Source organism: Mangifera indica, chromosome 13 (assembly GCF_011075055.1).
Source record: "Mangifera indica cultivar Alphonso chromosome 13, CATAS_Mindica_2.1, whole genome shotgun sequence".
Lineage (NCBI taxonomy): Eukaryota > Viridiplantae > Streptophyta > Magnoliopsida > Sapindales > Anacardiaceae > Mangifera > Mangifera indica.
Window position 1 is genome coordinate 11,334,014 of NC_058149.1, and position 26,189 is coordinate 11,360,202.

The 26,189-nt window shown below is 34.4% G+C and overlaps 5 protein-coding genes across 13 annotated transcripts; 2 read left to right on the forward strand and 3 right to left on the reverse strand.

The window, feature by feature from the left end:
• Nucleotides 1-1,849: 1,849 nt before the first annotated feature.
• LOC123193962 (probable 3-hydroxyisobutyrate dehydrogenase-like 1, mitochondrial) lies at nt 1,850-5,817 on the reverse strand. Of its 7 annotated transcripts, none has more exons than XM_044607054.1 (2): nt 4,661-5,817; nt 1,850-1,868 (listed from the first exon to the last, which is right to left on the reverse strand). In XM_044607054.1, the coding sequence occupies exon 1, from the start codon at nt 5,616-5,618 to the stop codon at nt 4,665-4,667; it is 954 nt and encodes a 317-aa protein (XP_044462989.1). In that variant the 5' UTR covers nt 5,619-5,817; the 3' UTR covers nt 1,850-1,868; nt 4,661-4,664. The 7 variants fall into 7 exon arrangements, with proteins under 7 accessions (XP_044462989.1, XP_044462988.1, XP_044462987.1 ...); XM_044607053.1 differs by lacking the exon at nt 1,850-1,868 and adding an exon at nt 3,337-3,529; XM_044607052.1 differs by lacking the exon at nt 1,850-1,868 and adding an exon at nt 3,337-3,660.
• Nucleotides 2,638-9,304, reverse strand: LOC123193963 (mitochondrial import inner membrane translocase subunit TIM17-2-like). Of its 3 annotated transcripts, XR_006497178.1 has the most exons (3): nt 8,572-9,304; nt 8,098-8,144; nt 6,989-7,616 (listed from the first exon to the last, which is right to left on the reverse strand). XR_006497178.1 is itself a non-coding variant. In XM_044607055.1 (2 exons), the coding sequence occupies exon 1, from the start codon at nt 9,243-9,245 to the stop codon at nt 8,580-8,582; it is 666 nt and encodes a 221-aa protein (XP_044462990.1). In that variant the 5' UTR covers nt 9,246-9,304; the 3' UTR covers nt 2,638-2,840; nt 8,572-8,579. The 3 variants fall into 3 exon arrangements, 2 of the variants coding, with proteins under 2 accessions (XP_044462990.1, XP_044462991.1); XM_044607055.1 differs by lacking the exons at nt 6,989-7,616; nt 8,098-8,144 and adding an exon at nt 2,638-2,840; XM_044607056.1 differs by lacking the exon at nt 8,098-8,144.
• Nucleotides 9,305-9,420: 116 nt separating this feature from the next.
• Nucleotides 9,421-11,553, forward strand: LOC123193958. Its single transcript, XM_044607041.1, has one exon. The coding sequence runs from the start codon at nt 9,599-9,601 to the stop codon at nt 11,315-11,317; it is 1,719 nt and encodes a 572-aa protein (XP_044462976.1). The 5' UTR covers nt 9,421-9,598; the 3' UTR covers nt 11,318-11,553.
• A 573-nt stretch (nt 11,554-12,126) lies between these two features.
• On the forward strand, nt 12,127-14,782 carry LOC123193964 (cytochrome B5-like protein). Its single transcript, XM_044607057.1, has 6 exons — nt 12,127-12,336; nt 12,523-12,623; nt 12,715-12,755; nt 13,103-13,180; nt 13,306-13,397; nt 14,510-14,782. The coding sequence occupies exons 2-6, from the start codon at nt 12,545-12,547 to the stop codon at nt 14,574-14,576; spliced, it is 357 nt and encodes a 118-aa protein (XP_044462992.1). The 5' UTR covers nt 12,127-12,336; nt 12,523-12,544; the 3' UTR covers nt 14,577-14,782.
• A 292-nt stretch (nt 14,783-15,074) lies between these two features.
• LOC123193959 lies at nt 15,075-21,159 on the reverse strand. Its single transcript, XM_044607042.1, has 14 exons — nt 20,750-21,159; nt 20,132-20,187; nt 19,814-19,988; nt 19,172-19,273; nt 18,851-18,922; nt 18,413-18,529; nt 18,174-18,251; nt 17,617-17,679; nt 17,440-17,536; nt 17,229-17,307; nt 16,944-17,155; nt 16,311-16,456; nt 15,773-15,895; nt 15,075-15,620 (listed from the first exon to the last, which is right to left on the reverse strand). The coding sequence occupies exons 1-14, from the start codon at nt 20,834-20,836 to the stop codon at nt 15,465-15,467; spliced, it is 1,563 nt and encodes a 520-aa protein (XP_044462977.1). The 5' UTR covers nt 20,837-21,159; the 3' UTR covers nt 15,075-15,464.
• Nucleotides 21,160-26,189: the final 5,030 nt, after the last annotated feature.

Here is a 26,189-nt window from a genome sequence, read left to right on the forward strand (position 1 = left end):
AGAGTGGCGACTATGTAGTTAGCATGCGTATCGTCAACGAGTAAGAGCGAAGATCCGTGAAGAGAAATATCGAGTTCGCATAAAATAAAACAGAACCATCAAACGTAAGTAAAAACGTAGGGCACAGTCAGAATTCATACTAGATTAAAACATAATAACTTGTTTTTTTTTGTTAGTCCAATAAATAAGGTTATGACTAAGAATAATATAACTACTCGTGATAGATCATTGAGTTAAAAGATTGATAATATAATCTGTATCAGAATAAGTTGATAGATGAAGGATGAAGTCATACTAAAATGTGATATCATTATAAAATAAGATATTCTTAATGTATCGAAAAATGTATTTTACTATACATATGTCTCAATAGGTAGGAACAGATAGTTGTTTCGCTTAATAACCTGATTAACATCAAATACAATATGAAACTGAATAATGATAAGATATTAATGAACATCAATAATGTTGTGATAGAGTGTAACACCAAGAAAAAAGACATTATCAATCGATTCTGATATTTTAGAGTAGACAAAAGACATGGTATAAAGAACACATGAGTTAAACTAAAAGTATTACAACAAATCAATCATGTAGTAACATTGAGAATGATTCAAAATAATAAGGTGTTAAACAATCTTCAAATCAAGAAAGAAGTTGAATGAACCAAAATCTTAACATGCTAAGAGAAAACACAAGATAGATTTCTACCAATAATTTTTTATTATTTTTAATTAAAATTAATATAAATTAAATATATAATAATTATTTTAAAACAATTATGATGGTAAAGTTTTATTTAGTTTGAGAATTTTTTTAATTTTTTTAATTATTTTATATAAAAGTTTAACAAATAAATGAAAATATAATTATTTTTGAATTTAGAAGATAAAAATCAATCGTTTCATTAAACTTTGGGTGTTCCATAATCATTTGGCCTTAAAAAAAAAGTTTAAAAGATTTTTTTCACACAATCCCTTATTTTAATAAACATAAAATATACCCTGCTCATTTTTTCGTGAAATAACTTGAAAACAATAATTAATTATATCACCAAGTAGTTATGAATTATAATAAGCAAATATAATTCAAGTCATTTTTAATCTGATGTAAGCCGAATAGAGTTGCTTATGAACAATTTGAACTTGATTTGATTTGACTTATGTAGAGTTAAACTCAAGTTTAAAAATAGTCAATTCGGTGTAATCCCAATTTACAACTTTGTAAAAGGTAAATTATGATCAAAACTATTAAGACAACAAAATCGTTTGATAGCAATTTGTATTCCGCGGAGATAACTAGGAAATTACCTCTAATTTTTCTGTCTCTGTGTGTGTGTGTGTGTGTATATATATATATATATATATATATATATATATATATATATATATATTTATATGCTTCTCCCTCCCCGGCTATAACAAAGTAGAAAACAGAATCAATCTAAACCAAACCCCTTCTTTCATGGCCGGCCTTCAATTCAAATTCTTTCCCACTGATTTCTTCCACCCTCGTGCATCACCTCCATCACAGTCTACTGCTGAGAAAGCAGTTGTTCCTTCACAGCAATATTACTTCTTTCCAACTGATTACTTTTATCCTCCTCCTCAGACTATGCAACCTTCCACAACTAGCAGGGTTTCACCAATCTTAAAGGTAGATACTTCTCACTACAAATCTGGTGTTTCCATCTATAAATCGGATTGAATTTTCAATTTCGTTTAGAGGGAGTGTGTATGTATAAGTTTAAAAGATGTTTTGTATACTTATTGAATGATGTTTGAACATCAAATTACTTCTCTTTTTGGGTTTCCTTCTCCTGAGCTTTGAATGGTAGAACAAGCAAAATGAATGAAAATTATTCATATCTACGCACACAAAGAAAAAACTTGTCAGAACTGTATCATTTTATGACAAATTGTAGTATTAAGTCAAAACATCTTTTCAGGTTTATTGCTTCCAGCTTCTGAAGCATACATGTACAAATTTTCAAATTTTCACCAAATATGGCAAAGCTAAGAACATTGCAGTATTTTCGGTATAATTTGAGTGATAGAGGTGAGACCCAAACCATAAAAGAGAATAATTGAAAACTCACTATAAGATCAAACTTTTGACTTACCTAATATTGACATGAGATTCTCTCTACTTGGTATGATAGCATCAAACTCTAAAGGATGATCAAACTCAAGAAACGGTTTTTCGTTACAAAGAAAAATATCAATTGCATTCTAGATTTAAACAAAAGTCAACTGGGTCATAAAAAAGAAAAGTGCATAAATCATCCCATTGCACAATACATAAGAAATACATTGATTTTGGTTGCATTTGTTTGTTTGTAAAACATACTTGCTATGAACACGATCAATTTTAAAAGCTCTTCATTCTGCCATTGCCTAGACAACCAGATTGTGTTTCATTGATTATCAATATGCAGCATTACAAGTTACTAACATAATCTTTAAAAATCCAGCAAGAGCAAAAATAAAGAACCCAGGATATATGAATTAAAATATGAAAAAAACTAAGGAAATTTTAGGGAAAGAAGAACATTAGAGTGATGCAGATATTATTTGCAAATGAAATATTGAGTCAAAATTTATGTCATGATCTTTGAAAAAAACCATATAAACCAGATTATATAAACAAAATATGCATAATGAGATTCCACCTGAATTGTTATACAATGCTACAACTATATATATGTAAATCATTCAAGAAACAAGAATGAACTGTGTCATCAACACAACTACACAACCATTCATTAATGACCTAAATAATCAGGCTGACAAAACAAATTGCAGTTAAAAATGGATGGTTCAATATCTTTGATTGAAGACCTGATTTTTCCAGTTAAACCATTGTTTGATAAATCCAGTACCTCAAGTGCAGTCAGCCTAGCAATAGATTCAGGAATTTCACCAATCAAATTTGCTTCACGCATCCACAATATCTTCAGGTTTCTCAGTTGTGTGAAATTCAAAGACAACTTTGATGGCTTAGCTTTTCTATTAAATGCCAAAAGCAATTCTTCAAGATTCTGCAGATTGCCAATTTCTGGCTGGATAGACCCATTAAACTGATTTTGATGAAGATGAAGTACTCTTAGCTCCTTCAATTGCCCAACACTTGCAGGAATGTCCCCAAAAAAGTTATTGGCCGCAAGGTTGAGAAAACGGAGCTCAGATAAGTGATCAATATCCTGAGGAATCAGACCAACAAAGAGGTTTTGAGAGAGGTCTAGGTGCTCAAGCATAGAACAGTAGTAAAGAGTTCTTGGAAAGTTGCCTGGAATATTGTTGTTCTGCAGGTCCAGAAGTGTTAAATTCTTGAGCTCACAAATGAAGGATGGGATAGTTTCACTGATGCCCATGTTGATGAGTGATAGGCTGGTGATTGAATTGTTAATGCAGGTGATCTCCTGCCAGTTGCAGTGGGAGGAGTTTAACAGTGTCCAATGCGCAATAGATGGCGAATTTTGCCAGTGTTGCTTCAGTTCCATTAGCACTTGATGTTCTTGATGATACAGCTGGAATTTGCATGGCCAAAGAAGAGAAGAGTGCAGAAAAAGATTGAGATAAAGGTGGTGATTTTTGACATTTCAACAGACTTGGTACAAGTTTTTGTTAGCAGATTGTTAATGGAGATGCGGTATCCAGTCTGCTCTGATCAAATATTCGCATTGGAATCAAACTAACCCAAAATAATTATAAAAAGAAAAAAAGGTCAGAAACGTATATCATGGAGCAATGAAACAAGAATTTTTGCTTTAGACCCAATATTCCAAATTTCTAATATCAACCAATATGAAATTGTGATTCTGTGGCCAAAGTCATTATATCTTTGAATACAAGGTGGAATCAACGCAAAAGTTTGGAAAGACAGCCTTAATGTGAGCCAGGTGAAGTTTCAGGGAAAGAGACTTTACTAGATATAGTAAAAAAAAAATATGAAATGAAACTGGGATGAAAATCACCAAGTTATATGCACTAAAAATACTAGAGCAAAGGACCAGGTCACCCTTTCAGCCATATCATATAGGGTTTTCCAGCACTGAATTGTAAAGATATGGATCAAGCAATGTTTAATGCTTTGCTTAAAGTAAGCCAACGATACTCACTGGTGTAATACTGAAAAGTATCCTGCCTGTGTTTGATGCCATCTAATAAACATCCTTAAATATGAAATTTTCATGAACCAATTCATTTTTCTAGCATGCAGGCAATCTAAAGGCCACTCATATGGTAACAGAAAGACATCACAAATAAAAAATGAATCACATAAAATAGTGTCACCAATCTTCAATCTCAGTTATCAGTCACAGAAACTGCAAGAGTTACCATTGCCAAGAAAAACTTGTAACCAAGACAAATAACAGAATCTCCAGGTACACTAATGTGATCATTTGCCTCAACCAGGAAATAATTCATCAACCAAAATAATACACACAGGCCCGATACACTGAGGATCCTACATATCTTTCACATAGACCATACTATATTTCCATCCATGCGTACCGATTTCTTCAACATCCCTAAATCAACACTAAGATAAAATCATATTTCAACAGTAACAAAACCAACAGGAAGTTTACACAAATACCAGTAAAATGTTGATACTTTTAATGAAAATACAAGCTCATCCAATATAAAACATTTACCAATTTAAGCCTTCTGCTCGGAAGAAGCTACAGATTGAAGAAGAGAGACATTATTAAGCCTTTCAAGAGACAAAATCAATGCCCGCGTACCCAAATTGCCTTCTCCATGAGCCTTGAGCGACAAATAAAGCTGCTGCGCCAGAGCCAAGCCAGGCAAAGCCAGACCCATGTTTTGACACTCCTTTAAACAAATCCCTAAATCTTTCACAAAATGGTTCACATAAAAACCCGGCTCGAAATCTCTCTTTAATATTCTACTACCGTTCAAGTCCAACGACTTGGACCCGGCGGCTCCTGTGGATATCGCGTTTAAGAACAATTCCACATCTAGCCCTGCTTTGTGAGCATAAATCATTCCCTCTACTAATCCCACCATCGTAGAAGCAATCGTAATTTGATTAGCTAGCTTCGCGAATTGGCCTTTCCCACTGCAACCCATGTAATTAACTTTTCCCAAGAGAGCAAAAAGGGGATTCAATTTGTTTATAACGGATTCGTCCCCTCCCGCGAATATCGCAAGCGTTCCGTTTTTGGCTCCGCGGTCTCCACCAGAGACAGGAGCGTCGATTGCGGAGCAATTTTTGGAGGAGGCCGCGGAGAATATCTCACTGGCAAGGGAAGGTTCAGATGTAGTCATATCCACGATGATTCCTCCAGGACGGAGGCCGGACAGGACGCCGGAGGCGGAGTGAAGAATAACGTGGCGAACGTCAGAAGGATAACCGACGATGGAGAAAACGACATCGGACTCGGAAGCTACAGCATGGGGAGAATCAGCAAGGTTAGCACCCATGTCGAGGAGTGGTTGAGCTTTGGCGATGGTGCGATTGAATATGGTGACTTTGAAGCCGGCTTTGAGTAAGCGACCGCACATGAAACGACCCATAACGCCTGTGCCGATCCATCCCACGCGAGTGTTGGATGGACTCATGAGCTCCGTGATCGGTGCGGTGGCCATTGATCGGCGGAGGGTGCTTAGGTATGAGGTCAAGGCTGAGAAAATGCGAGCGTAGGGAGACTAATAGTGTAGGGGTGGCAGTAGCATGGTTATCAATATCACCCAGATTGGGTGGAACTTGTAATTTTGCCACACTTTTGGTTCCTTTTAGACCCACAAATTATTTGATACGCACCAAGCGTGAGCCACAAGACAAGAGTGGCGACTATGTAGATAGCTTGCGTTTCGTGAACAAGTAAGAGCGAAGATCCGTGAAGAGAAATATCGAGTTCGCATAAAATAAAACAGAACCATCAAACGTAAGGGCACAGTCAGAATTCACACTAGATTAAAACATAATAACTTGTTTTTTTGGTAGTCCAGTAAATAAGGTTATGACTAAGAATAATATAACTTCTCGTGATAGATCATTGAGTTAGAAGATTGACAATATAATCTGCATCATAATGAATTGACAGATAAAGAATAAAATCAGGATAAAGTGTGAGATTATTATAAAACAAGATACTTTTAATGTATCGAAAAATGTATTTTACTATACATATATCTCAATTGGTAAGATCAGATAGTTATTTCGCTTAGTAACCTGATTAACATCAAATACAATATGAAACTAAATAATGATAAGATATTAATGAACATCAACAATGTTGTGATAGAATGTAACACCAAGAAAATAGACATTATCAATCGATTGTGATATTTTAGAGTAAACAAAAAACATAGTATAAAGAACATATAAGTTAAACTGAAAGTATTATAACAAATCAACCATGTAATAACATTGAGAATTATACAAAATACTCTGGTGTCAAACAATCTCTAGATAAAAAAAGAAGTTGAATGAACCAAAATCTCAACAAATTAAGAGAAAACACAAGATAGATACCCTATCTATATTTCTACCAATATTTTTTTATTATTTTTAATTAAAATTAATATAAATTAAATATACAATAATTATTTTAAAACAATTATGATGGTAAAGTTTTATTTAGTTTGAGAATTTTTTTAATCATTTTAATAATTTTATATAAAAATTTAACAAACAAATGAAAACATAATTATTTTTAAATTTAGAAGATAAAAACGATCATTTCATTTCACTTTGGGTGTTCAATAATCATTTGGCCTTAAAAAAACGTTTAAAAGATTTATTTCACACAATGCCTTATTTTAATAAACATAAAATGCCCTGCTCTTTTTTTCGTGAAATAACTTGAAAACAATAATTAATTATATCACCAAGTAGTCATGAATTATAATAAGCAAATATAATATTAAGTCATTTTTAATCAGAGGTGTAAGCCGAATACAGTTGCTTATGAACAATTTGAGCTTGATTTGACTTACGTGGAGTTAAACCCAGCTTTAAAAATAGTCAATTTGGTGTAATCCCAATTTACAACTTTGTAAAAAGGTAAATTATGATCAAAACCATTAAAACGACAAAGTCATTTGATAGCAATTTGTATTCCGCAGAGATAACTAGGAAATTACCCCTAAAACGACAAAGCATATATATATATGCTTTTCCCTCCCCGGCTATAACAAGGTAGAAAACAGAATCAATCTAAACCAAACCCCTTCTTTCATGGCCGGCCTTCAATTCAAATTCTTTCCCACTGATTTCTTCCACCCTCGTACATCACCTCCATTAGAGTCTACTGCTGAGAAAGCAGTTGTTCCTTCACAACAATATTACTTCTTTCCAACTGATTACTTTTATCCTCCTTCTCAGACTGTGCAACCTTCCACCACTAGCAGGGTTTCACCAATCTTAAAAGCGGATACTTCTCACACCAAATCTGGTGTTTCCATCTATAAATCTGATTGAATTTTCAATTTCGTTTAGAGGGAGTGTGTATGTATAAGTTTAAAAGATGCTTTGTATACTTATTGAATGATGTTTGAACATCAAATTACTTCTCTTTTTGGGTTTCCTTCTCCTCAGCTTTGAATGGTAGAACAAGCAAAATGAATGAAAATTATTCATATCTACGCACACAAAGAAAAAACTTGTCAGAAGTGTATCATTTTATGACAAATTGTAGTATTAAGTCAAAACATCTTTTCAGGTTTATTGCTTCCAGCTTCTGAAGCATACATGTACAAATTTTCAAATTTTCACCAAATATGGCAAAGCTAAGAACATTGCAGTATTTTCGGTATAATTTGAGTGATAGAGGTGAGACCCAAACCATAAAAGAGAATAATTGAAAACTCACTATAAGATCAAACTTTTAACTTACCTAATACTGACATGAGATTCTCTCTACTTGGTATGATAGCATCAAACTAGAAAGGATGATCAAACTCAAGAAAAGGTTTTTCGTTACAAAGAAAAATATCGATTGCATTCTAGATTTAAACAAAAATCAACTGGGCCATAAAAAAGAAAAGTGCATAAATCATCCCATTGCACAATACATAAGAAATACATTGATTTTGGTTGCATTTGTTTGTTTGTAAAACATACCTGCTATGAACACGATCAATTTTAAAAGCTCTTCATTCTGCCATTGCCTAGACAACCAGATTGTGTTTCATTGATTATTCCAACATAATCTTTAAAAATCCAGCAAGAGCAAACATAAAGAACCCAGGATATATGAATTAACATATGAAAAAAACTAAGGAAGTTTCAGGGAAAGAAGAACATTAGAGTGATGCAGATATTATTTGCAAATGAAATATTGATTCAAAATTTATGTCATGATCTTTGAAAAAAACCATATAAACCAGATTATATAAACAAAATAAGCATAATGAGATTCCATCTGAATTGTTATATAATGCTACAACTATATATATATATGTAAATTATTCAAGAAACAAGAAAGAACTGTGTCATAAACACAACTACACAACCATTCATTAATGACCTAAATAATCAGGCTGACAAAACAAATTGCAGTTAAAAATGGATGGTTCAATATCTTTGATTGAAGACCTGATTTTTCACTTGTACTCAAAATTGGGCACCGGAGGGGCATCGAAACTCTCCAAAATCTCGGTCTTACTTCCACTGCCCGCCGGGCTTTCTTTCTTCTTGCTTCCACCAAAGAACCCTCCAAACCAACCTGAATCCGACTCAGAAGAATTAGATTCCACTCTTTGACCGGTCGGACCCGGTAAGCCGCCAGGAAACCCTGGCCCACCAACCATACCAGGGGTCGGCTCCTCCATAATAATCGGCATGTTTTGCGGGCCACTAAGAACTTTATTAAGCATGATTCCAGCTCCTTCGATTAGCGCCAAGAGAACGCCACCGAAAACAGCGGAGCGAGCCGACGAGCCAAGCCCCTGGCGCATGGAGAGGAAACCGCCAGTGGCGGCGCCAGCAAAGATGGAGTTCCAGGGGTCCTCTTTCTGACGGAGGTAGACCATGGAGCAATCGAAGGTGGAGAAAAGCCCGCCCCAGACAGCGAAGCTGCCGCCTACACGGGGCGCGTTCATTCGAACAGCTTGAGTACCGCCGATGAGACGGGAGCCGCTTGGGGAGTTATACACGCCTTTGAGGAAGTGGAAGGCAGAGCCGCCAACAGCACCCATCCCGAAGGCTCCACCGATGTCGTCTAAGATTCGATCTGGACACGGTTCTCTGGAAGTCTCTGGGGTTCCCATCTCAGCTCTCTGTTTCAAAATTTCGGAGAAGGGTCAAGATTTTACAGAGGTTTTAAGTTTTAACTAGTTTTATTCCTCTGGCTTTCTAGGGTTTGGGATGATTTGACGAAAAGGTCCTTGGAAAAAACAAGGATACAGAATAGAACATTTGTTATTACGACGCCGTTTCGACTGCCTCGTAAACCCTAAATTAAAACCCTCCATCCAGCCAGATAATTTGACAGAGAGAGCAGAGCTGAAGGGTGTTATTAAATGATGATACAGTTTACCTGATAAAAATAGCCCTCCAGGTATTCCTCTTTTCATCAACGTCTGCTTCAACTTCATTCTTTAGTTTTGATTTTCTGCACACAATGTATTCCAATCTAACTAGTCAAGCACTTCCTTTGGCAATCAGATTTTCCTCACAGCCCATCGGATTCTTTAAACATCTCCACCCTAAATCACAATATATTCCCTTAAACCCCTTTTTCATCGACTTCGCCAATAATGCTCACAAATCTCACAAAAAATTAACCTCTTTGGAAACCGCTAGTTTGTCAGATGAATTTTGTCCTAAGTTAATGAGAATCAGCACTTTAGCTAAAGCAAGAAGTATGTCAAGCGTTTTTAGGGTGAAAAGTGGTTTACAATGTAGGAGTTTTGCAAGCGCATACCCATTGAGAGTTGCTGAAGGTGGTTGTGATTTAAGAGCTGAAAATTCACGTCCATGGTTGAAGTTAAACAAATCAAAGGAAGTAAAAGGGTTCAAGAAAGTGAGAAGCACTATGAATATTCGTTCATCTTGGGAAGAATCAGCAGAGAGATTGCAAAAAGTGAGTAGTAGCCATTCCTCTTGGGAAGAATCTGCCAAAAGATTGGAGAAAACCACAACCACAAAAATTGGCCATTCTTCTTGGGAGGGATTACCTGAATCGCCTGTTCATAATAAAGAAAACAGAAATGTAATCGTAGCTAAGCCAAAGAACTACCAAAATGGCCACCGCAAGAGCAAAGGGGATGTCAGGGAGGAAGAAGAAGCAGAAGACGGAAATGTGGAGGTTGTTGAAGAGCATAGATGGGATAGGAAGAAGAGTAGGTTCAGAGGGGACATAAAAGCCTCGGCTGAGAAATCTGAATTCCGGAGGTGGAATAAGCATGAAAATTTGGGAAGGACATGGAAACAACCTACCGAATCAACCGTACCTAAGATGGTTGGTGAAGGTTTATATGGAGTAGGTCCCGTTTTGGCCGCTTTGTCAGCTGGAAGAAGAGAATTTTCCGCACTGTATGTTCAGGAAGGATTGTCTTTGAGTAGTAATAATAGGAAAAGGAAGGACAAGAAAGGGTTTGAGAGGGTATTGAAAATGGCAGAAAATATTGGAATAAGTATAAAGGAAACCTCAAAGCATGACCTCAATATGGTTGCTGATAATCGTCCTCATCAGGGTCTTGTGCTAGATGCTTCTCCATTGGAGATGGTAAAGATTAAGGAATTGGACCCTGTTTCAATTGAGGAGGACCAACCGTTTCTTTGGGTAGCATTAGATGAGGTCACAGATCCTCAGAATTTGGGAGCCATCATTAGGTCTGCTTACTTCTTTGGAGCTTCAGGTGTGGTGTTGTGTGCAAAAAATTCAGCGCCATTAAGTGGTGTAGTGAGCAAGGCAAGTGCAGGCTCACTTGAATTAATGGAGATGAGGTATTGCAACAATATGATGCAGTTCTTAATATCCTCAGCAGAAAATGGCTGGCGAGTTCTTGGAGGTTCAGTTTCTCCGAAAGCAATTGCCTTGAATGAAATTCCCCCTGGTCAACCCACTATACTTGTTTTGGGCAGTGAGGGTACCGGATTGAGGCCTTTGGTTGAGAGATCATGTACTCATTTGGTTAGGATCCCTGGAAACATTCCTGTGGATGTGACTGCTGGAGTAGTTGATGATATGACTTCTGATGAACAATTTCGGTCATTTATGGCCGTTGAGAGCTTGAATGTCAGTGTTGCTGCAGGTGTTCTTCTTCACCATTTAATTGGGCATCAGTCCAATGATAACCACCACATTGTTGATGTTTCAATAAACACACACAGTTAAGGTAACTTCATCCTCAGTATACTTGTATACTTTAACGGCCATTTTCTTCCTTAGAACCATATGCTGATAGTGAAGAGTTTGTGGCATTTGTGAGGTTTTCTTAAATGTGTACAATATAAATAGTTGCTTTTGTGATAAGGGAAGCAACAAGCTTACATGGGAATATATTGCCCTGGAAATTTGTATCCTTGGTAATCGATGTTTTGCCACAATTGATGATTATAATTGTCTTGCCACGTTTTTTTTTCCTTTTTTATTTGACTAGTTTTGATCATCATCAGAAAAGTAACTTCATGTATACTAGTAGCTTTGGTAGTTCCGCTGGCTTAATAATTTCTGTCTATTGTATTTCTGCATGAATGTAAGAAATGCATAAGAGACAGAAGAAATCAGTAATGAATCTCACAAGTATTGATTAGTAATTGGAATTCAACGTAACAGGTGAATTTCTTCTATTAGATTTGGAAGTACATGATTTCCTTTTCTATAACCCGTGGATGCCTTTTTAAGCAAATAAAAAATGTGTCATTGCTGTGAAGTTAGAGTAATATTACACATACAAATAAATTAAACAAACTTATTCATACAATCTCACCAACGACATGAAGGGAAGACCTAAACATTTCCTACGAGATTAATGGATTCTACAAGGAGGATTATGCTCACTGGGTTACTAAAGCCTGGGACATCCCTTATTATAATGACGATAAGCCATCAAATTACCCTTATCAATATTTGAATATAACACAAAACAACAAAGATGAAAAAACTGAAACTGTTAAAGTTGGAAAGAATACAATACAAACCATATAAACAAATAACCCATTACAGCCCAATTATCGATCGTCGATTCTCCCCCGCCCTTGACATTTTATATTTACCTACAAAATGACCTGCATGTGAAGTCTGATTTGGGATTGGATCACAACGAGCAAATCCCACTCATCAGCATCACTCAACTTTCCGGCGCCATACGACTCGCTTCTCTCGGCTTACCCAAATTCCATAAATTTTCACAGGTTTTTCTTCTTTTTAAAGTTTAACTTGTTATTTTTTTTCTCGTCAGAAACTGAGCTTTAAACGTATCTTTTCTTCAAAATGTTGACGTAAAGCTTTGGGTCAAGTAACTAGCCTAAAACTTGTACAAATAATTGGAATCAGCTCCATCTAATTTTTTTTTTTTTAACCTGAATCTGTTGAAACAGAGTTAGGAGCTGGACTTGAGATATGATTTTAGTTGTGGGAGCACTAATTTTAGCTGTTATTTTGGGAGTATTTATCTTGATCCCACGAGGCCGTAAATCTGGTAATCTCTAGATTCTCTCTCTCTTTACTGATTCAAGTGTTTGATTATGTATAAGTACCATGTTTAATTTGTGTATGTTTGTGCAATGCAGGTTATTCAAAAACGGTTCACTCAAATGCTAACGGTACTAAGGTACTTTTGATCTTGGGAACTTCAAAAAAAATATTGTTTGGACGGTTATATGTTTTGATTTTCAGGCGGATTTGATAGTGCTCTACTTGCGTAAGGTTGTTTAATGCTGGGAAACTTTTAGAAGATAGGAAAGTCTGAATGTTTCCCTGATCCGAGGAAAAATTATGTATGATTCTATGGTTTGGGTATGGAACTCTATTGCCCAAAGAAATCCAAAATGCATATATAGATGTAGTATTTGGGCGTTATTTCTATTGATATTTCCTTCGTGCTTAGCTGCGAACATCATAGTAAATGTGTGCTAGTTAACTCTTAATTTGATATTAAATGTTCCTTTGCATTCTTAGGCATCCAAACCCTATAGTAGGACTGAAGTCTCTTTGCATAATAAGAGAACTGATTGTTGGATAATCATCAAGGACAAGGTATTATCTCTATATTGGCTTGATTCTCCATCATAATCTTGGAACTATTAGAACAGTGTTAATATGACTGGATTTCTTTTGTTGGTTATGTGTTTCTCTTTGTTTTCTATTTTTAATTATTGCAGGTGTATGATGTTACTTCATATGTAGAAGAACATCCGGGTGGTGATGCCATCCTAGCACATGCTGGGGATGATTCGACTGAAGGATTTTTCGGGTATGCCTCAATCAAAGGACTTCTAACTTTCTTCCCATTTGCAATACTCATTTAGCAATTTCAAAATGGGTGATTCTGTCCATATTTGTGTTCTTTCCAATAAATATGTGATAATGGAAAATGTCTTGTTAAGCATCCTTCTTATATTTCCTGTGCACTAGCAGTGCACCTACTTTTTTCCTATGAATTCATTTGTCACTAGCTACTGTAATCAATTTCTCCTGCAATACATCAGAAACTTACAGTGGGACTTACCCAATTCTGTCAAAAACCTCCCTTGTTGATGTAAACTCTAAATTGCATGTCCTCCTGTATTTTAATTTTAATCTTAAAATTCCAGACTGATGAATAAATTATGCTGCAGCACCAAAGTATGCTTATAGGAATGCTTCATTAATATTTAGGGTGCGTTTGGTTAGGGGATTTTATGATTACCTTGGTAATCTATCTTTTATTCCTTTGTTTGGTTTGTCAGTAATAAAAGATTACAGTAATCTTCTATTACCAATGCTGACGTGGCAGGTAATATAGGTGGTAATCTGATTACCACCTTCACCTTAGGTATTTAAAGATTACTGGGGTAATCTTGAGTTTATTATAGAAAAATTATTATTTATTTATTTTTTGAGATAAAAATAAATTTATTTTTAATTAATATGACAAATAATATAAAAAATATTTAAAAATAATTATATTCAAGGGCATTTAAGTAACATAATTTACTAGTAATCTTTTATTACCTTTAACCAAACACAATAATTATTTATACCTATCAATTTTTATCAAACATAGTAATCATTTATACCCAGTAATCTTCTAAGTAATCTATTTTCAAGGTAATCTTTCTATTTTAGTAATCAAACATTACCCAAACCAAACGCCCCTTTAGTAATGTTTCTCATGGTTTGAAAGATGATTGGCTCTCTGTTCTTTGAACCCCAAAACAAGACCCTAATCAGAAATTTCAATTTTAATGAATATTCTTTCAAAGTTAAAAATCTCCTTTCTTAATTATCTTTAGATGGTGACGTTATATGTGTGGAGATTAACACAAGTACAATGTAGTTTATATGTTGATGGCAGTTGGTTACTTTTTTCGTTCAATGTGGCAGACCACAGCATGCTACCCGAGTTTTTGACATGATTGAAGACTTCTACATTGGAGACCTGGAGCAGTAATTTGTGACAGACGGTGGATTGTAAGACAACCAACAAATGTACTTGGAAAACTTTATTCTTCTATTGGCTTATATCTTTTCTTTTTCCGCAAATGTAACATGTATTACTTTTTTCAAGTCATGATTGTGTTGTCTATCTATGTGAATTCATCTTTTATTCGGGTGAAGTTTCAGCCGAGCAAGCTATTGTAGGACGCATTTTTCCAACTTTTTAATCATTTGATTTAATACATAGTTAAATGAGGGAGCAGGCAAAGGAGAAGTCTAGATAATGGATTATCATAGATCTAGCGAACCACTTAACTGAATTTGAAACATGTACAAGAGCTTTTCTGTTTATCTTAACATCCATTTGTTTGGGATTTAACTGATGTTGCTGTATCCCCAAATTGCAAATTTTTGCAGTGCAATCGAAGGTCACAACCTTGCCAACTTACCAATTCTGTTTATAGACTCTGGGCCAACTTGTAGTGCCATTTCGTAGATTTCGAAACCAATGTGGGAAAAGGAAAACAGAAATTTTGTTTATCATACAACAAATCACTGCAGATTGCAGAAATTTGGAATTCAGAACACTGTCTAAGATTTAGTTTCAACTGTAACAATCTGTAGAATTACAGAACAAGAATCAATACAAATTACAAGATCAGCCCAGAGTACACTGGGTTGATACTGAAGAATGAAATCGATTGAATGGGGGATGATAAAGAATGAGCCAAAACTTCCTAAATGGCTAAATCACTAACACCAACCAATTTGAGTTTGCCTAGTGAAACAATAAACCCACATATCAAACAATGGTAATTTACTTCTGAAGCCCTTTCCACCCAGCTGATCACAACATGCGAGAAGATTGATTACAACATTTTGCATGTCAAAGTTTAAAATTCTAGACATCATCAAATTTCTTTGGCTGTCGCCACTGTGCCAAACTTCTGGACAAGGAGCTGAGAAATGAGCTTTTTTGTGGAGCTCCTTTCTTCCCATACAGATGCTTTCCTCCCAAATCTGTAAATGTTGGACCCATATCCTTGCTTCGTTCGATCTGCAGAATGAGTAACTACTGCTGTTATAGGAAGATGCTGATCAAAACTGACACTTACTATATTAGCTTAATTGCTTTTTAGTCCTTGCATTAAACTTTAAAGATGAAATTCCAAATGCAGAAGATTAAAACTTAGGCCGTAATGGTAATACCTTGCTTATTTTCCCATCCCTCAAGTGATATCTGATGCCAGACCAATTGATGGACTGAGAAAAATGAGAACGAACTGCCGATAGCGGGTATAAAAAGTTATCCACCACCAGTGCAATGAATACCTGCTCAGTAGCAAGTCCCGTCGTTTACATTAAGATGTTAGTTTAAAAATCAAGCAATTTGTGTTTTTAAGAATCCTATATAATCAAAGTAATTTTTTGAGTTATCATCAGTGTTTAGTAAGAGAATTTCTTGTTCATAAATTCCTATTCACCAGTAGTGCTATTTTATGTGTTTTTTAGATTTAAGAAACAGAAATATTTTCATAACGAAAAAAGAACCTTAGATTCTTCACGCCGAAGGTAAAGATTCAACCACTAATTCATATGAAGCTTAAAATGGATTTGAAGGAAATCAACACAACGGGTATACAAAAAGAAAAAAAATTAAAGATGCCTTGTAAATCGAGGCAACTAAATATACTTTCAAACACTAGGAAGAAAGTCGTACCAAATGAAGAGAGCTAAAAATACTTACAAGGCCCCAGTTATAACTAGCAAGTGAAAGTCTTGGTGCCTCCGGGGAAAGCATGTTGCAGAGGTTGACTTCTATCCTTGTCAAGTTCCACATTGATAAAAGTTCCGTGAAGGTGCAAATTGCTAGGCAGCTTACCAGTAGCAACCCTGTTCAAAAGCAGTTGGCCCAGCTATAAGAACATAGAATTATTTCATACAAAGAAAGTGGAGTGCTCTAGCTTAAGCTTCTCATTCCTAAGATACAAAACATCAACAGATAAATTGGAACCCACTAATGTGAATGTGAGGGGATTATATACACAACTGGATGTGAGGACTGTTACTAACATCTCTAGTGGAAAAACCAGACTGAAAAACTCGAACCTAGATATCAATAGACAATAGTAACATGTTTCATGAAGTGGAGGAAGGGAGGGACTGTAATTTGTCCGTAACATTTAACACCATATATTTATCAGTATGACTACAATCAACAATCTATATGATGTGTCCTCTGTGTAGTTAAGATACAAAAGCTGTATCACTACATACTACCTTGTCTTGACATATAGAATAATTGGAAACACAACTTCTTTAGGCATCAGCATAATCAATTTCATCTAACCTACCTAACAAGGAAAATTAGTATGCTCACCACCAGAAGTAAAGTTTGTTTCCTCAGGTGAATACCCTTTCATATAGATCCGCAGGGCAGCTGCTATATGTATAAGAGCCATGAAGTATGGTGCCACAAATCCCCATGATAGATAAATGTGAGATGAAAACAATGCACGATTCATTATCCAATTAACCTTTGACATGTATGATTCCAAAACAAATGTTTGCTTCCTCAAGTAATTCCAGTACCTACAAAACAAGATAAAAGTCAACATGGAGTGAGTGCTATACTCTCAAGTTCAAATGAATAAAAATCTCGAACCTTCCAAAATTAAGATCACTTGCAAGGGGATGAGGAAAAACAGCAACTGGAGGAGATGTAATGAGCCTCTTCTCAGCCCCTGAGAAGAGAAAACAAAAGAAAAAGGTTTTCAGCCCATGTTAATATAAAGCTTTGATTTGTGACACATCAATTGACAGATTAATTCCTAGTCTACTCTAGTCACTGCACAGACTACTGATGAGCACATTACCAGCTATAGCTGCAAGAGTCATATCATCAGAGTATCCACCATCCCTCAGTCCAGAGACCACACCATAGCGGTCAAGTCTAAAATCATCAGCATGCATCTGGAAACAATACAGCACGTTAGAATAAAACTTCAAGATGGTATATGTAGCACCAGAAAAGGTGGCATAGTGCTACTTGCCATCATGCACCCTCCCCATAGAAAGAATGTTCTCCCACCAGTAGCAAAGCCCATTGAACAAGGCTGTACAAAAATTGAGAAGGTAGTGAGAAAGCTTAAAATAACAGACATGGCAGGCCACCAATATAATGTCATATAACAAAATAAACACACAAATGCACAGTTCTAAATTCATACACATAACTTTTTGCAACTAAATTAACTGACTCCAGGGTAAAAGCTTGTCCAAATCACTTGGGGTCAGCTCTTGGCTACACTGAGACATCACGACTCAAAAAACTATAGGCTCCTTTGACATTAAATAGGGGTGATGTTTGCAATGATAGCGTATCATGCCATTCTCTTATTTGAAATTCCATAGAGAATATAACTTTGTTCTGACACAATACTTGGCATAGATAGCACCAGCACAGATTAATCATAACAAATTTACAGTTTTTCAGTTGCACATATTAGGAGATCAATGGAACAATACATGAGTCATCATACAGGACAATATAGCACTGTGCACACAAACTGTAAGCATGAGAATAAAGAAGAAATAAATGGAACCATACCATATGATATTCATAGATACAGTAACTTCCTAAACTTCCAGAAGGTAAATCAAGAGGATATCCAGTTTGAATAAAAATCTGCACACCATTGCAAAAATGTTAAAAATCATAAGAGGATCTGTTTTGAAACAAATCCCATAACTATAAAAGAAGGATGCACCTGAAGCCGGGAAAAGATAAAATCCTGAAACAACTACAATTTCCTTAAGGTAGGCATAAAGGTGATTGTGATGCAGTACCTCAGGATTTCTTTCCATCTCAGCAGTAAGGGCTCCTATTGTCCCAGGGTGAAGCCTAACATCATCATCCAAAAACAATACATACTTGCTATCCTTATGCATGTTCTCTACCCCAACCTTCGAAAAAAAGAAAGATATCTATGATTAAGTGGTGCCTCGAGCCATGCTTCTAAAAGAGAGACAAATTAACAAAATCTTCTACATAAAAATTCTAAATGAGCTCCAATTTCCAGACAAGCTTGTACATTCAACACCTCTCTTATTCATAGAAAGGGCAAGATTTATTAGACATCTAATCTCACCTAAAGAAGTAAAGTTTCAGATGGTGATCCCTGACACATCCTGACTTCTTACAGAAGAATATGAATAAATAGCTGTCAGATATTAACAATATCTTTTTATATACCGGGCTTAATAGATTATAAACTTGTTACATACCAATTGGTTGTGGATTTTCTGACTACAAGTTGTTGACAAACCAGCTATAACAATTTTAGCATCAATATCATCCTGTGGACAGAAATAATGCAAATAAGTCAGGAAGGGAAGCCACAGTACAGAAGTTCAAAATGATCCCTCAGCTGCCACATCCATGAAGAATTGCTAAAGCTAGGTACTCAGATTAACATCCATGCTTCCACAGCATCAAGATTAGAGAAAGCAAGACAGAAAATAATTATCCTCCTATCATAATAAGCACAACTTACAAAGAACATGTGATGACAAGAGCAAATCACATTCATTGGATAAGATGTGTACCTTAAAATCCGATAATAACCTAGATACCGCATGGTAAGCAGGGTCTTCTGTACTTTCCAACACAAAAAGAAATTCTAAAGGACCACCATATAGTGATGTAATCTGCATACAGTAATGAACAAAAATGAAACCATCTCAAAAACAATACTATTTCTGGCAACTAAGAGAAAAGGCTTGCATATGAAACTTGAAAGTTTCTACTATAACAATAATTAAAATAAAAATAATCTCCCTAGGTGTCAGCTTCAAGTTGTTGAAAGCCCTCATCTAGTTAAATCTAATACTGGGGAAATAGACGTATCTTTGATACTATAAACTGCTCATTGGGAATAAATATTTTAGAAACTAACTCAAAGCTAACTGGGACGTCTGACAAATACAGACTAGACTTGCTTAAGCCTTTGCCTCATAATGAAGTGTGCATCTGTTTATGTGCAGGGGTAAAATGCATGTGCCTTAATACATACTAAGATCTCAAACTTCACAATCGTGAATCTTGCTAATATGACAGTAGCGGTCATGACAACCCAAAAAAGGCAGAAACACATAAGGTTAACTGATTTCTCAGTGGGAAGCAGGAAAAAACATTTAAAAGCATTCAGAGTAAGTGCTCGGAAGAACTTCTATGCTAAAAAGACCCACCTGACTTCTCCAATTGTGTAGATTGTGCTCCCCAAAACCTTTTAGAGGCATAACCACAGTAACCCTTGGCAAATTGACCTGGTTGGAGTGCTCAAGTTCATTAATATCATGACAAAGAAATGCAAAGCTATTGCCATGTTTCATACAATCTTTCATTTGCTTGATCTCCCTATTCCTGACAAAAAGAAAAAAGAAAGATCTCACATACGGAGTAAGCAGTGCCTCAAATGGCAAATCGAAGCTTTAATAACAATATGATAACAGCAGATAACCCCTGGAGGCCTGCACTAGTATATTCTATACAGTAAATCTTAATACCTGACAAAAGCAGCAAAGGCCCATCCAATTGCTAGAAGTAAGCAGATTACACATCCCTACACCGAATTTAAGAGATTCAGATTGAGAAGCAATGACATCAAAAAAGAATTTATCAAAGTTTCAAATAAACAAAATTGGGAGATAAAAAGGCAGGCAAGCAGTGTGGACAGTTGCAAACTTATATAATGGCCACAAAGCAAAGGTCTGCTGATACAAGTCTTCCTTTTCTCTTCAACATCACATGATGATAAAATTACATTAGTAGAAACTATTTAGAAGAACTTTCTACTCAATCATGTATAACCATTTGATATAAACTATGCAACTTAGAGCCAAAAAGAGTCAAATGAAGAGCTTAATCGGGTCTTCAACGACGTGAAAATCGGGAATTCAAACTTCAAAAATGAAAAAAGAATTCTCGATAAGGAAAACGAAATAGAAAAGATGGTAGGAAAATACATCTAAGCAAATAAAAATTTGCGACCTTCTGAAATCAAAATTCCAGAAACAAAAAGTTAAGCTGAAGAAATTTAAAAAACTGATAGCGTATTTAGGGCAGCCAAACAGAGCTGGATCTCTATTAGAGTAAAATAAAACAAAACGAAGCAAATAACTCACCTGGATCTGAATGAAAATAGTAAGAGGACTACAAAAAGCGTTGGCGAGAGAGAAGAGAAGCGAATCTATGGAGTCCAATGGAGGCATTGCTCCTCTTGCTCTCTTCCCCTCGGAATCACCTCCAACTAAAAATAATAATAATAAAAAATGTCAGCAGAATGCGTGCCGTATTTAACAGTTCGCCATCAACGGCGAAGTAGAGCAACCGAAAAAACAGAAACAGAGAGGCAGGACGAGAGACAGAGAGAGAAAAGAGGAGCAGTGCTAGGGACAGCGGAATTATATTTATTAATTAATTTAATATTATAATTTATTTTATTTTTTTCTTCTTTTGGGGGGAAATTGACTTGAGGTTGGCTTTGTGCTGTGTGTTGAAGAAAGATAGAAGAGGGAGAGACCGTTGGATGGATTGAGTTGGGGTTACAAATATAGCCTCTTTCTTGGTAAAAGGGAGGGGAGTAGGGGACGGAGTGGATTTTGGAGGCATGTGAGGTGGCAGGCACGTGCGGATGTTTTACTCGTCACACCTCTCTGCTGAAGATGCCACTATACGAGCCGAATCTTCCTCGTTCGCTGTCGCTTGTAAAGCCTTTTTTCTTTTTTCTTTTTTTTTTTAAGTTTTTTCTAAGCGTTTTTCCATTATGATATATCCTTCTCCTTTGGGAATTTGCCCGCCAATTTTATTTCAATCAAATTATGCGAACATGGTTTTTAGTAGACTTAGGATTGGATTCTAATTTAAATTGAATTCGATTTAAACAAATTCAAATTCTAGATTAAATTTAAAAATTAAATATTTTTTATTTTGAGTTTAAGCTTAAGATGTATTCAACTCATTAAATTTATTAATTTAAAAAAATTCAACATTAATTGACTAAATGATATCATTTTGATTACTATATATCAAAAAGTATATCGATTAAAATAATGCTATTTTGATCGATATGAATAAACAAGTGTCATTTTTTACTTAAATATAATATCGAGACGATCTCAAAATTTAATTCAACTCAATTTGTAGTTGAACTCAAGTTTGACTTCTCTCAAGTGAGTCAAACTCAAATAACTTTGAAACAAGCTTAACTCTCAACAAGTTGAGCTAAACTCGAGTTAACTAAAATTTAAGTTTGGTTTAACTCAAAATTATCTTTTAACATACAAATGATTTATTATCGTATGATTTTAAAATAAAATAATATTTTATCATATAATAACACGTTGTCCTTCGTCAACAAAACATCCTTTTGAATTGGTGAAAGGACAATATTGAAGCGATCCTTTTATGGGCTTGTGTTCGACATCAATAGAAGGACGACTCTTTCATCTCAATCAAACGATCGTCGCTTGTGTTCGGTTGATTCCACCAATTCTTTTGTTATCAAGAGTGTTAGATAATGTTAGAGAAAGGTCTTCAGTCTTAGAGAAGGTGGTCAAAGTGGATTTCTTCACTAAAAAATGGATTGGTTCTAGGGTTTAAGGCTACAAAGGTGAAATGATTACTTTTTAAAATCTATGTTTTAGGGATAATTATTATTATTTTTTAAATTAAGAAGTAAAAATAAGATATAATTTAATTTTTTAATATTATTGATAAAATAATAATTTTATATTTATTATTAATAAATAATTTTAATAAAAATTATATAATAAAAAAGTATTTAAAATTTTAAAATCTCGTAAATATATTTTTGAGGATAGGCAAACCCTTAGATGGGAAAAAGTCTTTTGGGCAAAAGAAAATCATTTCTGCATGTTTGAGTTTGAATGGAAAATAAGTGGGATTAGTAGGTATTCAAGTTGACAATCATGAATCGCCCACGACCACGTTACATGTCTAATGAGGAAAGAAAGATTAGACGATTGGGTGCAACAGCGAAGACGCTTGTGGATTTGGTAAATGTATATTATATTACGTAATGGATCTGCGAATTATGCTGGAATCTTCTGTTTTTAATATAATGTCTCCGATCTTAAATCTTTGAGAAACAATTATTAGTAAGTATTTAATTTACAACTAGGGAAAGGGATTATTTTTCACCTAAATTTTAGGTCATTCTCAAATTTATATCTATGGGAGATAAAAAACCTTTTATTTTCACTTATAGATAAACTTTTATTAATTTTTTCTATTAAATAGAGGGGTAAAATAGTTATTGTATTGTTTATATTAAAAAGTTATAAAGTTTATTACTTTTTATCCTTTTTAGGTTTTAGAAACTAACATTTCACTTTTACCTAAAGTTTTTAAACTTTAAAAAGTAACATTTTCACCCCCAAACCTAGGGTTTTCATATTTTTCAAAACGCAGTCATCCCTCATAACTTTCAAAAATAGCAGTTTCACCCCTATTCTTCAACTTCATCTTCCGACGTCGTCTCCGACCTCCTCCTTCTTCTAGTTCGACGATGATGGTGTGATGAAGAGATCTTCATCTCCTCGTCACATGGTGCTACGAAGAGACAGAAATCTCTTTGTCGCACAATGCGACGAAGAGATCTCTCTTCGTCGCTCCACCCAGACAACAAAGTGTTGTCTTTCGTCTGTTCTTCTATATCTAAACGATACTTTGTCATCCAAATCTAGGCGACGAAGGGTCGTCCTTCGTAATCCTTTGTAGTCAGAGATGGGAGATCGGTGGAATGCGTCGGCCGTCGGTGGTGGTTGGAGAAGGAAGCAAACCTTAGGGGTGAAATCTAAACTTTTTAAACTTTGAGGATAGGGTGAGGTGTTAGTTTTTAAAACCTGAAGGGGGGAAATGGTGAAATTTTAAAGTTTTAAGGTTTATAATTAAAATGACGATTTTACCCCTGTTCATAACTGAAAATTTGGATAGTAGTTTGGTCATGGGTGAAAATAAGAGTTTTTTATCTTCCATGGGTGTAGGTTTGAAAATGGCCTAAAATTTTGGTGGGAAATAGTCTTTTTCCCTTACAACTATTGGCATGACATAGGTCATGCATGATAATCATGCCATGGCCATGGCAAATATAATAATGATGTGGCATGTCCCTAACATAACACCCATGACCCATCCGATCACATGTAAATTTAAGATTGGAAGACCGCTCAAAACAGTCGTGTCATTCTCACGCCACATCACCAAAATAGACCACTCAAGTTTTAGTTTGTATAACCGTTAGGACTCGGCACTCAAACAAAAGTAAATCCAAAAAGTAATAGTATTCCTATCTAATTTATGTATATATATATATATATATATATATATATATATATATATATATTGATGTATATTATTATATAATTTTATTTTTAATTTAAAATTATTCAATCACATAATAATACACATAATATATATCTATTTTATATATTTAAAATAAATACACATATTTTTATTGAATTTTTATAAAGCGTCCAACTCTTAAGCACACATAAAAAACTCAAAAGGTCAAAACACTTATTCCCACCCCCCAAGGTTTGGTGTATATCCAAACTCCTACCTATGAAATTTTAAAAACTCAAATATACACTCATCCTATAATTTCTATTAAGAGTTGTTGTTAATTATATAGGTAAAAAAGTTATTTCACCAGTAGTATTAAAAAACTAAAATTTCTTTAATTTTTTCTCCCTTAATTTTAAAAACTAATAATTTCTTTCAACCTAAAAGTTAAAAAGGTGATCATTTACTCTCTAGGGTTAAATTCTTTTCCCTATCTTCTCTAGCTGACCTCTTATCTGCCATGAAGCCGATGACTTGAAGCAAAGTTGTGAAAGATCTATCGTGTGATGGATCATTGCACTTCATCTAGATTCATCGCACAAGCATCTAGATCGGTTGTCGACCACTCCCCAACACAACGGATTCTTTTCATCTAATGTTAATTCAACAAAGATGAAGATTCGTCGCCTTTAAGTCTTTGGCGTTCATCGTCTTGGTTCATTGGTCATTGTTTGTTGGAAAGAGAGAAAAAGAGGAAAGTTACTGATGTTGGAGATGGTGGTCAAAAAAGGAAGAGGGAAAAATTCTAGGTTTAAGAGGGGGGAGGAGGAAAGTCACTTCTCAAGTTTGAAAAATTTTAGACATTAATGAATTTGTCAATTTTTAAAACTTGAGGGGAATTTAACAAATTATATATTTTTCAAATATTATTATTGAAACTCAAAACTCTATAACACCATAGCCACCAGTAATTCTATTAGTGTCTTCTTATTTTGTATAACCCCACTGCAATAAAAGGAGAAAGGAAAAAAGCAAATCTAGATGTGAAAAAAAAAATATTTACATGGAAAAAAACAAAGAAAAGAAAAAAAAAAAGTCCAAATTAAAACGAGAACGGATGAACCAACTTTTTCAACTTGGTTTCAAATTGATTTTTGGGGTTTTTTAAGCAGGCCTAGTGTTAGGCCAATGCAACCATTTTAAAATATATTTAAATTTTTAAAAACCATATAAATATACGTTTTAACAAAGCTCATCTGTAAAAAATAGAAAAAAATTATGCATACATGTTTTTTTTTACATAATTATATATATATATATATATATATATATATATATATATATAAATGATGTATTTTTATATAATTAAATAATTTTAAATTAAAAATAAAATAATATCTAATTACATAATAACACATTATCTATATATTTAAATAGTTAAAAAAAAAAAGGCAGATAACATTACTCTAAATGATATATTACAATTTTGAAAGCTGTCAATTGCCCCAGTTGTCCACACAAAGAAACTATATAGGAAGACACAAGCAAGAATTTCGGCAATCAAATATTCAAATTCAAATCAAATCAATGGGCTGGTTGGTAAGTTTTGAGTCTGAAATTTATATTAAAAAATCATATAAATATATGTTTTAACAAAGCTCATCCGAAAAAAAAAAATTATGCATGCATATATATATATATATATATATATATATATATATGAATAATATATTTTTATATAATTAAATAATTTTAAATTAAAAATAAAAAATATTTAATTATATAATAATATGTCGTCTATACATTTAAATTATATTAAAAAAAATATAATATTACTTTAATTAATATATGGCGATTTTGAAACCTATCAATAGCCCCAGTTGTCCACACAAGAAATTATACGGGAAGACGCAAGCAAGAATCTCGGCAATCAAATATTCAAATCAAATCAATGGGTAAGTTTTGAGTCTGAAATTTATATAAAATCCCACTAATACAATACAATGGAATTTAAATGAAGCAGAACTAAAGGCAGCTTTTGCCGTTTTCTAACAATAATAATCCAAACCGAATATATACAATAAAATTATACGTATTAATTACGTATATAATACTATTTAAATATATATATATATATATATATATATATATATATAATTAGAAAAATGATTGGTTTGGTAATAGTGTTATGATAAAGGCATATGTGAACAAGCAAGCAAAGCAGCCTTTGGAAGATATACAGCAATTAGCAAGGGTGGC

What these genes read in the sequence shown, in the direction of transcription:
- LOC123193958 (XM_044607041.1), top strand. Translation starts at nt 9,599, where the DNA reads ATGTATTCCAATCTAACTAGTCAAGCACTTCCTTTGGCAATCAGATTT.
- LOC123193963 (XM_044607055.1), bottom strand. Translation starts at nt 9,245, where the DNA reads ATGGGAACCCCAGAGACTTCCAGAGAACCGTGTCCAGATCGAATCTTA.
- LOC123193964 (XM_044607057.1), top strand. Translation starts at nt 12,545, where the DNA reads ATGATTTTAGTTGTGGGAGCACTAATTTTAGCTGTTATTTTGGGAGTA. An exon ending in CAAATGCTAACGGTACTAAG is followed by an intron (nt 12,756 to 13,102) that starts GTACTTTTGATC and finishes TTGCATTCTTAG; the next exon opens with GCATCCAAACCCTATAGTAG. An exon ending in TCGACTGAAGGATTTTTCGG is followed by an intron (nt 13,398 to 14,509) that starts GTATGCCTCAAT and finishes TCAATGTGGCAG; the next exon opens with ACCACAGCATGCTACCCGAG.
- LOC123193962 (XM_044607054.1), bottom strand. Translation starts at nt 5,618, where the DNA reads ATGGCCACCGCACCGATCACGGAGCTCATGAGTCCATCCAACACTCGC.
- LOC123193959 (XM_044607042.1), bottom strand. Translation starts at nt 20,836, where the DNA reads ATGCCTCCATTGGACTCCATAGATTCGCTTCTCTTCTCTCTCGCCAAC. An exon ending in CTATTTTCATTCAGATCCAG is followed by an intron (nt 20,188 to 20,749) that starts GTGAGTTATTTG and finishes AATTCGGTGTAG; the next exon opens with GGATGTGTAATCTGCTTACT. An exon ending in TACACAATTGGAGAAGTCAG is followed by an intron (nt 19,274 to 19,813) that starts GTGGGTCTTTTT and finishes TACTGTATGCAG; the next exon opens with ATTACATCACTATATGGTGG.